The sequence below is a fragment of the Pelobates fuscus genome, chromosome 11 (genome assembly GCF_036172605.1).
Source record: "Pelobates fuscus isolate aPelFus1 chromosome 11, aPelFus1.pri, whole genome shotgun sequence".
In the NCBI taxonomy this organism is placed as follows: Eukaryota; Metazoa; Chordata; class Amphibia; order Anura; family Pelobatidae; genus Pelobates; species Pelobates fuscus.
Window position 1 is genome coordinate 97,735,700 of NC_086327.1, and position 17,796 is coordinate 97,753,495.

The 17,796-nt window shown below is 37.5% G+C and overlaps 1 protein-coding gene across 1 annotated transcript in view; it reads left to right on the plus strand.

Moving 5' to 3' along the window:
* Nucleotides 1–17,796, plus strand: part of CEP104 (centrosomal protein 104) — a 113,218-nt gene that overhangs the window by 33,591 nt on the left and 61,831 nt on the right. Inside the window, exons 7-10 of the mRNA XM_063436570.1 lie at nt 4,032–4,200; nt 10,105–10,260; nt 13,767–14,006; nt 14,592–14,795. Of these exons, the coding sequence (XP_063292640.1) occupies nt 4,032–4,200; nt 10,105–10,260; nt 13,767–14,006; nt 14,592–14,795 (769 nt within the window). The remainder of the gene's footprint in view (nt 1–4,031; nt 4,201–10,104; nt 10,261–13,766; nt 14,007–14,591; nt 14,796–17,796) is intronic.

Consider the following 17,796-nt stretch of genomic DNA (forward strand, 5'->3'; position numbering starts at 1 on the left):
ATGCAGGTAAACAAGTGAGTAACGAGACACCGGGCAAGATATTACCTGTCTTTGATGTCCTCCCGGGAAGCAGTCACAGACACGTGGACGGGTCAATCAAAGGGGCCGGAACATACCGGTGGCTCTGCAGAAGTCTCTACCGTGTACCTGGAGGTGATCAATCTCCTTTCCTTCCCCCTGGATTCCTCCGTCCACCCTTGTCTTCCTTAGGACGGCTCACCGGCCGGACATAGCCCGATGCCCCACGTTGGGCGCCAAAGTTGTTATGGTACTTTTTAGCAGTAAACCAAAATGTTTAAATGTCTATCTATCTGTTCCTGTCCAAATTAATAAAATTGAATTGCGTATATACGCTGAAGTAATTAAGTCTGACACACAAGGTTCAGGTTAAAATAACTTCGAGAAAATGTATTGGCAAGTGATTAAAAAGCAGGCGCGCAGGCCCTTTTAAGAGGCATTTTACGTCATTATTGATTATTAGAATATCAGAGAATAAACATCATTAATTGGATTAATTGTTAAGTGTCAGGATTAGTGTCCACCTATCAATATTATTAATTGGCTCAAAAACTAAGTGGTTAGTCCCGTGCCCACCCACCAAGAGGTGGGATTGTTCTGGACACGGGTGGGGACAAGGGGGTCTTGAGCGTCATTTTACACGGTCGGTGATCTCAGGCCTCGTGGCCAGGTGCAAGGTCTCTTATGAATAGAACATTTCATTACTACTGTGTTCTCATGGCCTTCAAATTATACTATGTTGCAAGTTAAGGAAAAGTCAGCAATTCCTATGTTAATCATGTCTTTGTAGAAAATACAGTCTTTGTCTTATTGTATTAGATGTGCTGGGAAATTCTGTCAAGTAAGGTAGTTTTAAAATGAACAAGTTAGGTTATGAGGACAAAATGGAGGAATGAAGAAGTCAGGTTAGGAGGACAAAATGGAGGAATGAAGAAGTCAGGTTAGGAGGACAAAATGGAGGATTCACAATATGAGGTTAAAATGGAGTTAGTGCAATAATTGAATACAAGTACAATAAGGATTTTTAAATAATCCCACATCAGCACCAAAGCATCCAGTGGTATGGTGTGGCGAAACCGACCTCGCCACGTGTCCTTGGAGGGGGCTGATTGCCCGCCTCTTGCCTTTGGACTATGAACCAGACTTTATGGGAATGTGATACCCCAGATAGCCATACCATGGAGCCTATTCATATAATGAAAGACTATGGGAAAGACTTTAGCTCCATGGCAATTGTACTGTGTGAATAGGATCTGCGCACTATTCGGTAGTTTTGTGCGCGCAGATCCCAGCTATCTGGGGATATGTGAAATGTCTGTGTGTTATGTGTAAATGTGACTTTCTGTATTTTAAAGTGTTTTATGTCTTTCTGTAACCATGTGGTTAATGGAGTCTGTCTCTGTGCTGGAGATAATTAGATTACTTCTCCAGCACAGAGAAGGCTCTGTAAAAAACAGTCTGAGCTGGGAAGCTAGGGGTTTTAAAAGATACTTTACTAACTTTTGAACCCCTGGTCTGATCCATGCCATTTTTTAATATGTTGTTCCCCTGAATGGATTGATTGTGGGTATGTATTTTTATGTGAATGTGATGTATGGTTTTAGAGTTAGGAAAGTTGTGTAAAAGTATATTTTAAACTGTATGCATAATGGGATTATGTGTCACACTAAGGGGAGGGGATGTGTGGGAGGTAACATCTATGTCATTGGTTCTTTTATGCCTCCCCCTGGGTGTGGCCTGTATGTGTGAGTTGGAAATAAAAGCCAGGCTGGATGAGCCAGTCCTCAGTTCCTGTTTTACCCTCAAAGTGAAGTGTCGTCTTTATTGGGGGAAGGATTGATTGCATGCTGTTCCAGTTGACTGCTAGGAGTGTAAGCCTATTCGTATGGTTCCTATTCAATGGTCTACAGCATTCATATGCTTGGGAGAATTTAAAAGGTTTCTCGGATTCAGTATTAGTGTGTCTCCATTCGGGAGAATGGTGTTTGCAGTAGCTGCCTGTGCATCTGGAAAGGGGATTATCGCCTAAACTGGGTTTTAATCCTCTTGTAAGTGAAACGGTCCGTTACATATGGAACAATGTAACCAGAGGGAGACCACTAAATATCTGAAGTAACAGAAAATATCAACATAGAAATAAATTGTGACTCCAAATAATAAATACCGAACTAGCCTTATAAGGCTACTTCCATGCCTAAGTAAGTGAGGAGATAAAGTTACTAAACACCTATGTCTGCAATATTCATATAGGCTTTATTAGTCCTGGCCCTTTAATGCATAGGGTGTTAGTAAATCTCCCCTTAGTACCTAAGCACTAGAAAATGTGAATTAACAAGAGCCAATCGGTTCCCTGGACTTCTTGAGGGGGCGTGACCATCAGATGACTGATGCCATACCTGAAGTATACCTTATTATATATAATAGATGCCCATCACAGGGCTGTCTAATATAAAGAAAAAAAAAAAACTTCGTTAATTTTTATATTATTGTTTTTATTCAATATGTTATTCTTATTTATTGTTTTTAACGTATTCATCCTCGTATAGCCTGCTATTAAGAGTTACAGAAGGTGCATGAAGGTTTCAATGACTGTCTTTGGTCAGGTTAATCTTTAGATGGAATCTATAACCCCCAAGAACAGTTCATCTCACTGAAGTGGTTTAGGTACAGCGTCCCCGTCCCAGCAAGCCATGCAGTGCAAATCATTGCATGTAAGAAATTCTCTAACAATGATGTATGCAGCCCCCCCAACTTCAACTTCAAACAATTCCTCAAGCAAACCTAGGATAATGTCAATATAAAAAACAGTTAACAGTTTCCACATCTGCCAAGCAACATCATTGAACCATTCCGGCTATGCAGCAAATTATCTAGCCTGCCAATACATGGAGCTAATTTCTATACCGCAACACCTTCAATAAAAATCAGCATATACCGTATCCAAAACTGAAATGCTGAGAAAAACCTGGCAATAGGCAAAATGTTACCCACATGCTACAAAATGTAAGGTCCTTCAGATAGATTTAAATCACCAGTAAATATAAAGAATGACAATGGAAGGTACTGTTATTCATTTTTTATTTTTTTAATTGCTACCCATGGGATTGCACCATCTATAGCATCACTATTCATAAAGTGATAACCTTCTCTCAGGGAGAGTAATCTTAAAGAGAGAGACTTTACTATCTCAGGGAATTCTAAATAGAAATTAGCCAATTTAAACTACAACAAAAATCTACAAAATAGTCTACAATTAAAGTACAAGCTGAAGTGGAATGGTCAGTCGAGGGTGCTTTTATAGTTTTGTTTCTTGTCCTAAATAGCCAAACGAAAGGAACATAACCCGATAGTGATGCTTCCATGGATTAGCCAGGATATTCAACAAAGTTTTTGTTCCTTCTCTTAATTTTCAGCTTGTTCCTTGAACTGAATGGGATTTAAAAGACGAAATAGCATTACATGAATAAAAGGTTAACAAAAGTTATGGGGGATTTTCAATGTTTTATTCAGTGATTTATTTTCCAGACAAGATTTTTTTTTTTTTTTTTTTACCTTTTTAGTTAAAGCTGTTTTCAGAGTTGTGTTACTCTGGCAGAAATCCTCTAGAGGTCGCAAATTCCCTGTGAAACAGAACTCCATGGCATACCTGTCATCATTACACAAGTGTTTTACTGTCTTGTAATAGTTACAACAAGAATGTATTTTCTGATGGTGAATTGAAAACTGTATATCAATATTGAGATGAAAGTAGGCCTTTATGTGAAGCCCGTTTGAGAGAAAATGCAGCATTTGTGTTTGTCGATTTTATGTTTTGTTTTTATGTTTCTTAAATTTTTAATCCTGTAAAATATGAATAGTCCATTGGAAAAATAACTGAATTGAAGACCCCCACTACCTCCCTAATGCAGCTATATGCATATAATGTACTACAGAAGCCCATTATCTGTGAAAGAATTTGTCATACAGTATTGCTTTTTTGTAACTTAAATTTTAATTGTGCTTCTCCCTTGCAGAAAGCCTGATGCAATATCTCCCCTGGATGATTTGGCATTTGATATGTATCAAGATCCCGAAGTGGCACAAATAATCCGTAAGCTGGATGAGAAAAAGATTGAGGCTGTCCGTCATGAACGCTATGACTATGCCAAAAAGCTCAAGCAAGCCATCGCTGATCTTCAAAAGGTGTGGTACCTGGCATTTAAAAAAAAATAAAAAAATGTTTCACCTTTAAAATGCATTCGGTGAAAATTATAGCATGCATCATTTGGTATCTAGCATAAAATGCATCTATGTATTTCACTAGCAAATGGATGCAGAAAGGCACAATTTTACATTGCAGGGTTAAAACAGGGACATGGCACCCAGACCACTTAATTGAGATCAAGTGGTCTGGGTGCCTATAGTGTCCCTTCAAAGAACATACTTGGCAATGTTGTACTGTACAGATATATTCTTTGTCCACAAAAAAAGATTGTCCATGTCAAGTATACAGTTTAATTGAATCCTGGCAGTTTTACTGCCCAGTGTATAAATTAGATTCTATACTTTATCCAAAATCCACTTGAGAGAAAATCCAACATTTATGTTTGTTTTTAAGTTCCTTAATGGGACACTATAGTCACCCGGCAAATACAGCTTAATGTAGGTGTTCTGGTGTCTATACCATGTCCCTGCAGGCATTTTATTGTAAACGCTGTCTTTTCAGAGATGGAGATGCTAAACTTTCCTTAGAGATGCGTTGATTCAATGCATCTCTATGAGGAGATGCTGATAGACCAAGGCGGTGTTTGGCAGCGCCCAGCCTTCTTGGCTAAGATCATCAGAATTGGGGAAAGCATTGTGATTCGCTGAGATCATCACTTATGATTATGTCAGCCAAGGAGGCGGATCAAGAGTGGAGCGCTAGCACACTGTAATAAAGTTAAGATTTTAATATATTATGGGGAGTAAGAGTGAGCTGGGGGGGCCGGGGAGCGGGCAAGAAAGTGTTCAGGAATAAATGTTCCTGTTCCTGACTCTATAGTGTTCCTTTACATTTTTAATCCTATAAATTTTAAAGATTAGTCCACCTAAAATTTTGAAATTCCTTACTTCTCAAGTACACACACCTCAACTTTTTCCTAAGTATGTTTTTACTCATTCTTCATGGCACAGGGTATTGTTATGTTGTTTATAGAGATACTGCCAAATTGCACAGTATATCCATTTTTCTTTTACGTGATTGCTCTCCCAGCTCTGAATATTTTTATTTTTTTTCTTAGCTTTGCCCTGCAGTCTATACTTTATTTAAGGATTTTTGTAAACATTTATGGGAAGGCATTATGCCCAATTCTTTTACATATTTTAGTATCCTTTTGATGCCTTTTTTTTTATTTTTCTATTGCGTAAACACTTGGCATCCACATTGCAGATGTTTTCCCAGGTACAATGTTATTGTGCTCATTTTGCTGTATAAACGGTTTCCTTCTAAAACCTCAAGACTTTGTTTGTATGCATGTATTTCTATGCGCTTTTCTCATTACTTTAGCACTGTCAAGTCCACAATGTATAGGCATGCGGCAACCAACACTTAGCGTTTTTCACACGCCCCTGCTTATAAGTCTTATGACTGTGAAAAATGAGTACAAAATGCGCTACTAGTTGTAATCTGTGATGGATGAAATAAAAACCTCTACAATGAACACATGTAAACACGATTCTGCATATTTTTTTGCACAGTTTGAAAATAATAAAGATAATAAGTGTGGCATGTGCAACATTTTTAGCACCCTTTCAGTTAATCCACTATGGAGTTCTGTGTAAGGCTGTAGAACGTCCATCATCTAATTCTAATCTGAATCATTACGAATTAAAAACAATCTTGAAGTGTTACATAGTTACATAGCTGAAAAGAGACTTGCGTCCATCAAGTTCAGCCTTCCTCACATATGCTTTTGCTGTTGATCCAAAAGAAGGCAAAAAAACCATTCTGAAGCGTTTCCAATTTTGCAACAAACTAGGAAAAAATTCCTTCTTGACCCCAAAATAGCAGTCAGATGTCTCCTTGGATCAAGCAGCTATTTCCCCACTAATTAGAAATTATATCCCTGTATGTTATGTTTTTGCAAGTATTTATCCAATTGCAGTTTAAACATCTGTATAGACTCTGACAAAACTACCTCTTCAGGCAAAGAATTCCATATCCTTATTGCTCTTACTGTAAAAAAACCTTTTCTTTGCCTTAGATGAAATCTCCTTTCTTCAAGCCTAAATGCATGACCTTGTGTCCCATGTATAGCCCTGTTTATGAATAGATTTCCAGATAATGGTTTGTACTAGCCCCGAATATATTTGTATAATGTTATCAAATCCCCTCTCAGGCGCCGTTTTTCCAAAATAAAGAGATTTAAATTGTTTAACCTTTCTTCATAACTAAAATGCTCCATTCCTTTTATCAATTTTGTAGCTCGTCTCTGCACTTTTTCTAGTGCCATGAGATCCTTCTTTAGAACAGGTGCCCAAAATTGCACAGCATATTCAAGGTGTGGTCTTACCAGCGATTTATGAAGAGGCAAAATTATATTTTCATTTCAAGAATTTATGCCCATATTTATACATGACAAAACCTTACTGCCCTTAGCAACGGCAGATTGACATTGCATATTGCTACCTAATTTGTTGTCTATAACAATTCCCAAATCCTTCTCGTGTGTGGTTATCCCTAGTTCACTACCATTTAGGGTGTAAATTGCTTGTGCATTCTTTTTTTTTTTTTTTTAATTCTTTATTTTTGGTGCAGGATTGCAGGTTAGAATACACATTGTTATTAAGACTTTTGAAACATATGGTACATGTAAGTCAGTACATAATTAAACATCGTGCATATAATCCGTCAACGTGGTTTGTTGCACTTTTTGTAAGTTTTGGTGGTCTGTCGTGTTATAGCGATATGGGTGCTATGTGGGTATGACCCCCCGCTATGCATGCACTCGAGTGGGTGACGTGCCGTTGAGGTGTATGTGTGTTGGGGCTCCAAGTGGTTTTGTAGGGAGGTTGGTAGTCGGGATTCTGGTTGAGCTGGTCCGTGGGCTGGTTGCTATTGATTTATCATCGCCTATGTAAGTCCCGTTAGTTCTCAGTCAGTCCCTCTCTGGCGTGTCGGGTAGTATGGGGTGGGGGAGGGGGGAAGCGTCTTGAGCTTCGTGTGTGCGTTTTGTGTGTGTCCTTGGGGTTGGTCGGCTGTATTAGTCGCCTAGGTGAGTGTAATTGGTTGTCTGAAGGGAAGTATAAAATGTGGAACTCAAAATGTGAAACATTAAACATAGTGTAACTTTAAGCTAATAGAGTTCTCGAGAATGCCCCTTCTGCTTGGGCTATTAGGGTACGCTGCTCTATTCAGGTTTTTGGTCTTCCAGTTCTCCTGTGTTTAGTGATAAAATTGCTTGTGCATTCTTAACCCCGATGTGCATAACTTTGCATTTTTCTATGTTAAATTTCCTCTGCCATTTTAGTGCCCAGTCCCCCAATCTATCCAAATCCCTCTGCAGCAAGGCAATATCCTGCTCACATTTTATTACTTTACAAAGTTTTGTGTCGTCTGCAAACACTGATACATGGCTTTCAATGCCCATTTCAAGATAATTTATAAATATGTTAAATAGAAGCGGTCCCAAAACAGAACCCTGAGGGACACCATTTACCACTTTTGTCCAGCTTGAAAATTTACCATTTATGACAACTCGTTGTACTCTATCCTTAAGCCAATGTTCTACCCAAGAACAAAAATATTCATCTAGACCAATTTCTTTTAGTTTGAAGACTAACCTATTGTGAGGAACCGTATCAAATGCCTTGGCAAAATCCAAGTAGATCACATCCACTGCAACACCCTGATCTATATTTCTACTTACTTCTTCGTAGAATGCAATTAGGTTAGTTTGACATGACCTATGTTTCATAAAACCATGCTGATTATTGCTAATAACACAGTTCTTCCCAATGAATTCCTGAACATTATCCCTTAATAGCCGTTCAAATAATTTCCCAGTCACAGAAGTTAAGCTCACAAGTCTATAATTTCCAGGCAAGGATTTTGAACCCTTTTTAAATATAGGAACAACATCTGCCTTCCTCCAATCCTCCGGTACAATACCTGAAACAAAAGAATCTTGAAAAATTAAATACAGAGGTTCACTTATTTCCCCACTTAGCTCCTTAAGTACTGGTGGGTGGATACGTCAGGCCCCGGAGCTTTATTTACATTAATTTTCTTTAAAGGACCCCTATAGTGCCAGGAAAACATACTCGTTTTCCTGGCACTATAGTGCCCTGAGGGTGCCCCCACCCTCAGGGACCCCCTCCCGCCGGGCTGGATGGTGAGGAAGGGGTTAAAACTTACCTTTATTCCAGCGCCGGGCGGGGAGCTCTCCTCCTCCTCCTCTCCGCCTCCGATCCTCCCTTTTGGCTGAATGAGCGCGCATTCAGCCGGTCTCATACGAAAGCATTTACAATGCTTTCCTATGGACGCTTGCGTGCTCTCACTGTGATTTTCACAGTGAGAAGCATGCAAGCGCCTCTAGCGGCTGTCAGTGAGACAGCCACTAGAGGATTTGGAGACTGGATTAACCCTATTATAAACATAGCAGTTTCTCTGAAACTGCTATTTTTATAAAAAAAAAAGGGTTAATCCTTGAAGGACCTGGCACCCAGACCACTTCATTAAGCTGAAGTGGTCTGGGTGCCTAGAGTGGTCCTTTAATAGCTGTAGCACCTTGTCTCGAGTTATCTGCAAGTTTGTTGCAGCAATCATTTGCATATCTCTTGCCATAGGATCCTCATTAATATATACTGAAGAAAAATATTTATTTAAAATTTCTGCCTTTGCCTTCATTGACTAACAGACCATCTCTGTTTTCAGTGTACCTACACTTTCATTTTTTGTTTTTTTTAGAATTCATGTACTTGAAAAAAAATTTGGGGTTGGTTTTGCATTCTTTGGCTATCAATTTCTCCTGTTCTAGTTTAGCCACTTTAATTGCCTTTTTGCAAGTATTATTGGCTTCCTTATATTTTATATAGGATGCCTCTGATTTGTCCGATTTTAAATGCTTTAAAAGCCCTTTTCTTATTTTTAATCTCTTGTTTGACATATCTAGAAACATGATCTCACTCTTGAGAAACCTCTGAGTCCCCCCTGACTTGAATATTATTGAAAATGTCTCAAACATGCAGTGCACAAAGGTCTAGACAACCTAAAAATATTTCTGAACTATAAGTAATCTGTATGGAAGAGTGGGAAAATAAATCTTAGATAGTGATGTCCCGAACAGTTCACTGGCGAACATAGCGTGGTCGCGAACACGCGCAATGTTCGGTCCGCCCCCTATTCGTCATCATTGAGTAAACTTTGACCCTGTACCTCACCGTCAGCAGACACATTCCAGCCAATCAGCAGCAGACTCTCCCTCCCAGACCCTCCCACCTCCATGACGAATAGGGGGCGGACCGAACACGCTATGTTAACCGGCGAACGGTTCCCGGCGAACTGTTCAGGACATCACTAATCTTAGAGCAAAAAAAGAAAGGGTCTTGGGTGTTATAGTGTTGGGAGACTGTAATTTCTACTAATTTTAATAGTAACTGTGTGTTAAAATGTGTAGAGTTCAAGTTGTTTCATTGATCATTTCAAAACCTGTTATTTGTCAGATGAGTTCAAATCTTTGTTTAGAGAAGTGTTCTACACAAATTTAGTGAGTGTTTTCTCAGGTTTACATAAAATCAAATGGGTGAAATGTCTTATTTTGGGTATTTGTTGGCTCCAAAAGCTAACACAGATGCTTGTATTATTTAATATAGAATATACAAAAGTTAATGTATCCATAAATAAAAGCATATGTGTATGTTGTATATAATTATTTTTTATTTGCTGTTTATATATTGTCGCTTGAATAAATCAGTGTTGCTTAAAATCTGATGTACCACATGTCTTTGTCTGCGATTGTATGCTTCCTGTTGCCTCTTCTCTTATGGTGTCCAGTGTTCTATCTGACTGTCCAGGTGCTTCACCCATAACTATATGCCTACCTATCAAACCTTTTCTGTCTTCAGGTTGGAGAACATCTTGGTCGTTATGAGGTGGAAAAGCGTTGTGCTGTGGAGAAAGAAGACTATGATTTGGCAAAACAAAAGAAGCAGCAAATGGAGGAATATAGGCAGAAAGTTTATCAGCAGTTAGAACTCCATGATCTTCTCGATATCGCTTTGGTATGAGACCATTTATTTTCTCCTATCCACGGGCTACAGTAAAGGTCCTTTTATCATCCTGTACAGCAATAGAAAACTATTGCTCATATTCCCTGATTTGTTCACATGCAAAATCCCACCTCCCAGAGTGATTGACACCGTTTTATCCAAATAATGATTATTGAATTGCACAATTTAGGCAAGAATAGCTACCAAAAAATAAATAAATAAAGTTGAAATTCCTGTATTCTCTGAAGATCCTAGGCAGTGGTTTTACACATCATTGACTTAATTTTTGCAAATACCTCTTTATTGAAGTATCATGCCCAGCAACACCATTAATAACCATAAAAAGAAAGGATCTTGAGAACAAATCTAAGATATGTCTCTTGCCACAAGCATCCGGGTATTCTGGAACTATATGAGCCGGGCAAAAGGAATTCTACACCCCTGATTTAACTTGTTCAGATGCTTGTTTCCTTGTTGATCCTAATATTAGGGTAATTCAAACCTCACATAATTTAAATTTGATCCAGATATTGATTTTGGAGAAGCAAATCTTCAGAATGAATAATGTTTAGGAGTTCATTTTTTTTTCTCTTCTGCAAAAATTGCAAAGCTTAAATGTAATACCCAGTCATGCATTTCATTCCAAGTTTCTGTAATTCTAGGTCAAACTGTTCATTACTTGCCAGTAACTTGAACTACCTGCTTATCATACTTGTTATATTTGCTAGCAGACATATAAACTGCACTTGCTTTGCTTAAGATCTTAAAGATCATTATATATGATGTATACATTGTTCTAGTGAATAAGACAAAATATTCTCTCTAGTATTTGATTTGTGCGATGGTATAAAGTATTTAGAATACAGTTTGTGAATAATAATGCCATCTCTGCAAGAAACTTTGTTGTGCATAGGAATTTGCGCACACACACCCAATAAAACCTTAGAGTTACAATCAAGTGCAAAAGTCAGTTTTATCGCTTTAGGTTAGAATGTTGATGTTGATATGGTTTGATACATGAACTAAGTAAGACCTTTGTCTTGAAAACTGCTTGTTGCAGATTTATACTTGTTTTTGTAACAAGCTATATGCTGTTTAATTTCAATGAGAGGACATTCCAGAGAGTTATCACCCATTCTTTCAGCGATTAGATTTCTTGTAGTGTAGCAGAGTGATTCCATTTAACTCATAATCGCTTTTTGATGACAAGGGAAGAATGATGAGTCAGGATAAAAAAAATCTGGCTGCTTACAGAGTATTAAGGTGGAATGTCTTCTTAAAGTAAGGTAGTAAAAACATTTTTTTTCCCCTATACTTCCTTTATTTTTGTTTCAGATGGAAGCATTGTGAATACTCTCCTTATAGCAAAACTCACATATAACCCTAGATTTTATTTATATATAAAATATATTGCCACTAGTTTCAAGATAATAAAACAAGTGATTTTCCCCTGCCTTCTGTCAACATATAGAATACAATTTCTTAGATACACTACAGGCACCCATAAGTTGTTTTCTTTATTAATCTTTTTTATAGGCGTTTTTGTTTTTTTTGTTTTACTTTATTTCTCATGACCCCCTCCTCCCTGGGTTTTTTTTTCTTCTTTTCTTTCAAAAAATATTATTATAATAAATATAAAATACTACAGTAAAGCCAAATAGATAAGCTCAACCTTGCTGTGGAATTCTTAAGACTACACTGCAGTGGCTTTGCAGTTTAGATATTGAAATATAAGTATATTTTCTTATTATTATTATTTTCCATTTATTATTGTTGCAAATAATTTTTAACACAAAGTCTATATAGGGCTGCAATACATTAAGTAATGAGTGAACACCAGGGTGAAGTGTAAAAGTATACGATCATGGTACACACAACTTGTTGTTATATTAAATAGTATTACATTTAATCTGTGCTATGAACTTGCAGAAATGCTGTCAAATATGTATTTTAATTCCCTTTAATGTTTTGAGACCCTTATCCTTTTATATGTCTTCTCTGAGCAACATACTAACACAAGTTAATTACCAATACCTGTCGAACACATTTTGAAACTTGGGCTCTCTCTAAAAGTTAAATCACAGACTTCCATTTTCCACCTTCAACCAGTACCCAAACTGTCATGAATTACCGTTGTTCCCATATTCTCAGCTAACCAAGCACACTAGTTTTATATTGAATATGTTCATCACAGTCAATTCCTCACCTGCCATCAACCTTAATATTATTGCTCATATCCACTGAATTCTGGTTCAAGATACAGCAAAAAATCAAGTTCACTGTTTGGACTTAACTAGTTTTCTCTAAGCCTTTCTCACCGATAGAAGGCTCAACTCTAAATTCTGATTCTTGGGCTACATTTCTTACATGTTGTTTTGTTTTTATCCATCACGGCTGTTCTTGTAGTTTCCTAGTTAGGTTTTTGCAGTTCCTTGTTAAATGAATAATCCTCATTACTTTACTAGAAATATAAATTCTATATAATATAAAGTTAGCCATAAACTATATCGTTAAATTATGTTGCATAACATAATTTAAAGGAATACTCAATGCACCATTACCAATACAGGCTGCTGTAGTGGTTATAGTGCCAAGAGTTCCCTGGCTCCATTCCAAGGTAAGTAGCCAAATGGAATGATTTGACAACTTGCCTGGAATCCTCTGGGCACCTGCAGCCAACTTCTTTGAAGCTGGAAGCTCCTGCAAGGAGCCTTCTTTAGTTTCACTGAACAAAGCTCATCAGGTAAGAGTGCCAGCTGACCACTCTCAGCCAGTGTCCTCTTCCCTGCTTACCTCAGTGCAGAGCTTTCCTGCAGCCGAGGAGGCTGTGTAAGGGGTCCAACAGATGTCACGTAAGTTGTGAAACCATTCGCTAACTTTAACTACTTGCCTTGTAAAAGCACCATGGCACACTTGGCATCAGAACCACTACATCCGGCTGTAGTGGTCATGGTGCTTTGGGTGTTACTTTTAAGGAGAACTGACGCATCTCTGGAAGTTCCGCCATTGAATGAAACATTCAAAATGTTTTTTGTTTTTTTTTTTCTTATAAAACCAAAGAAAACTAATTTTTGGGAAACTACATCGTGTTCTAGTTTAGGCAAGGCAAAGCCAGTGCGTAGCGAATTAGAAACATTGTTTCATTTCTCCTTTCTGTATACCTTTCTGTATACTGTGTACTCTCTATGCTGACTGCCAGTTGCAAGGCTTATAGCAGTGACTGGCAAGGAGTTAAGCTTAGGGTGACTAGATGCAAGATAAAGAGGTGTTGATCTCTTAATTCATTTTATTTTTTTCCAGATCACAAATGTGTGTTTGCTAAATACAGAGATGAGTAGATACAATATGGGAAATAACATTTTCTCTTTACTTGGAAATACTAATCTGTAACATATTCTGCATTAATGTTCTCTCTGTACAGTATGAGATGCATGAATGTATGGGTGTGCTTGGAATTTGGTCTAATTTTTTGTTAATTGTTTGTTTTTTTGTATGTTTTTTTTTTCCCTGTTCAATAGATTAGAAGAGCTCCTGAAACATATCTTGATCCATTGGATCATTCAACTAGCCCACAACGGCATACAACTTCTGTTTCGCCCCAACCCAATAAGGAAAAAAGTACAGAGAAGAAGCCTAAGCGAGATCGTCAAGTGGTGGCAGAGAAGGCGAAAGTTATCTCTCCTAAACCAATTCCACAGCCACGTTCCCCCACTCCTCCTCCAGCACCATCTCCAGTCCAAGCTGTCCCAAGCATAAATGTAAGCAATAGCAGTGTTTTGGAGAATTTAAAGGGTTTGTACAATAGTAAAGCAATAAGTTAAGTTTATATCCAGTGTTTGAGACAGATGTGTAGAAGAAAAACAAATAAGGTGTATTATGCTAGTACTTGTTGTAGTATCTCAGTCACAGATTAAATTTTCCATAAGATCAGGTGAGCTTCATCAATTCAAGGTTGATAGAATGAGTACCACCATGCTGAACACATATGTCCTGAAGGCTATCATATATCCCCCCTTCCCCCGTTGTCTAGCATGTCCATACAACTTAGCTAATACAGGATGAAGCCATTAATATTTGTGGCCATGTGGATCCAGTCATGTACACTGTGATGCCCATCTTGTAGCAAGCAGATTTAATCTTTAGTCTACTATATTTGATGATTTTGCTACCACAATGTATAAATTAAAACTGTACACCTACCTGAAGATAACTTTGTCTTTTTCACGTTGTGTGTGAGAGAATCTGTTCATGACTGTGGGGGAGGTCGGTTGTACATGTTAAAAATATAAAACCGCTTATCCCCAAAAATATTGCAGGAAAATGAGTTGTCAATTTGTATTTAGATCGATGCACTACCTTATGATGAACGACCACTTCCAGCCCAGAGGAAACTTAAAGATGATGCGTTTGCTTATGCTGAGCCAGAGTCATTTGAGGAAACTGCTGTAGATACTCCAAGGACAAGGATTACTGGAGAACCAGAGCCTCTGACTGAAAAAGCGTTGAGAGAAGCCACCTTTGCCATTGAAGTGTTTGGCGAGGCTTTGGTAAGCTCTGTTTTGCTGTTATGTTTAAAAGGGCATTGGTAGTAATTTTGTCTCTGCATGGTGAATATTTTCAGACTCCCTATGAATATTTTCCAAAAGAAAATTAGCCTGTTGGCATTTTTTGAAATATATTTCACTATAGAAAACACACTTTGTCAGTTTAGCTTATCTCACAAGCACAGTATAAAGAATAATTTACATTATCCTATTGACTTTTAATAGGCCAATCCTTGAACAATTTTACTAGCAGGAAATTCTACGCCACTAGTGGTTTAACAATAGACTATAGCTACCCAGGGTCTCATGGTGCATATGCACTATTTAGAGTTTGCCAAAGCATCGAATCGGGTTCTACCTTATGGAGTAGAGACATAACCAATAAGAGAGATTAGCCAACCACTCTGACAAATTTTCCAAAGGGTTAATCATTTTCAAGTGATCCTGCATAGGTTGCTTGGCTTTTTTTTAATTTTCCTGTTTTAGTTATTACCTTTTTATTCATTTTGCACGTACTTGTTCCTTAGATTTCGAACTTAAAGGGACACTATGCTCACCAAAACAACTTTAGTTTAATGAAGCAGTATTAGTTTATAGATCATGTCCCTGCAGTCTCACTGCTCAATTCTCTGCCATTTATGAGTTAAATCACTTGTGTTTATGCTGCTCTAGTCACTCCTTCCTGCATGTGACTTAAACAGCCTATCTGTCTAAGTCATGGCACATTTTGTTTAATTTAGAATTTCTTCTCTTCTGTTCTGTTGATAGTTTGATAGACTGTGAAGGAGCCTCCTGTGTGTAATTAAAGTTACATGTACAGAACAGGAGATACATCTGATTGAAAATGAAACTATTTTTTTTTCCATGCAGGTTGTGTCAGTCAGAGCCAGGGGAGGTGTGGCTAAGGCTGACTAAAAAGAAACAAAAGTGATTTAACTCCTAATTGGTAGAAAATTGAGCTGTGAGGCTTCAGAGGCAAGATCTTTTCACCAAAACTGCTTTATTAAGCTAACGTTGTTTTGGGGACAATAGTGTCCCTTTAAGTCCTAAATTTATGCTCAAGATCCCTAAATGTTAAATATTTAGTGTCAATTTATAATGGGAAAATGGGAAGGTTTTTTTTTTCTTTTTAAGGGAGTACCTAGGTAAGTATAGTATGCATGCAGAACATTTCAGGTTTGAGACAATCCTTCTCTTTCTGGTTGATTTTCTGTGGCGGTTTTGGTTGCAGAGCTAGGTCTAGTAGAAATCTGGAGCAATGCTTAATCTAATTCACATGTTTTGAAAAATGAACAGATGTAATCTAAGCATAACAATTATTAAAAATGAACAGTATTTTTCAAGGCTTATATCTGTGAAAAAACATTTCTGGACCCCCGCCAGAGATATTTAACTCCAAATTGAGGGAAAATGTTAACAAATTGCAAACAAAATTTATCATACACCATAACGCATTAATGGCCACTGTTGTTAAACCAAGTTAAATCAAAAATATAAACCTAGTGGTTTTGCAATGCCAGAACGAAGTGGTAAACACTCGAAAATGTAGTACTAAACTAAAAATGGTGAGCAGCCAACTTTGCAATTTAAGACTGGAATGACCCATAAACAATGCCTACTTTCAGTGTGCAATTGCTACACTCAAATGCCATTGTAAAACTGTCCCCAAGTAATTTTTTCTTCTCCATTATTTTGTAGTGACAGTATCCCTCTTTTGTGCACTTTTTTTCTCTTTTGCACAGTAATGCCCTTAAGCATCGACGGTGTAGCTTGTGGTACTGGAAACTGTTCATGTAGTGTAGAAACAATACCTTGTAGGTACTGTGCCTAAGCTTGTGACCTTGTGCCTTAAAAATAAATATATATATATATATATTTTTTTTTTTACTGATTTATTAATCTGGTATTAATTGTATAGAAATATACAAAAAGTATATATGTATATGATACCTCCAAATAAGTACCAATAGTATCTGAATATACTTATACTTATCTCATGTAGTTATAACAGCCTCTCAAGGTCGTGGCCCAGTTCCCGACCTTTTACAACATATATAGACACAAAAAGGAATGAGATACGGCTGTGCATAATCTAGAACAGGAACAGAAAAACAAACATAGTGTGATACAGCAAAGTGAAAGACAATGCGCTTATACAATGTTGCACTCACGAGATCAAAGTGAATTAATCGCCAGAATAGGAGCCTGCCCAAATTGATTTGGGTGGCTATACGTCTCCACTCTCCACTGGAACTCCAAGCGGACCAAAGATGGAATGAGACTTCAATAGAGGTAGGTATGATAAATATGCAGATTTATTGATATAAAAAAGGCTATAAAATTGTAGCCGTATTTTAGATAAAGTAATCTAAAATACGGTTACAATTTTATAGCCTTTTTTATATCAATAAATCTGCATATTTATCATACCTACCTCTATTGAAGTCTCATTCCATCTTTGGTCCGCTTGGAGTTCCAGTGGAGAGTGGAGACATATAGCCACCCAAATCAATTTGGGCAGGCTCCTATTCTGGCGATTAATTCACTTTGATCTTGTGAGTGCAACATTGTGTAAGCGCATTGTCTTTCACTTTGCTGTATCACACTATGTTTATTAATTGTATAGAGGCATGTTATAAGATTGGCAGGTCATCTCATATCTCTCACAATCATCTGTAATCACCCAATCTGCAAGATGCTGAACTCAACCAAGAGTCAAACAAATGTTAATCATGAAGTTTCCTGGAGACAGAGTTTTGTATCAACGTTGCTTGCAATCAAATCCCTCACCCCTTAAAACTTTGTCTTCATAGCCTTTTGATTCCTTTCTATCACTATTGTATTCTTACGTGGCTGCCAGGAGAATCAGCCAGATCAGCAGTTAGATGGTTCAAGTTATCATACTGCTTGTATCAACAAAGAACATGTCGGTATAACAATATTTAAACTTAATATTTCAATGAATACACACCTCTATTAATGAAACATTAATTTTAAAGTTAAA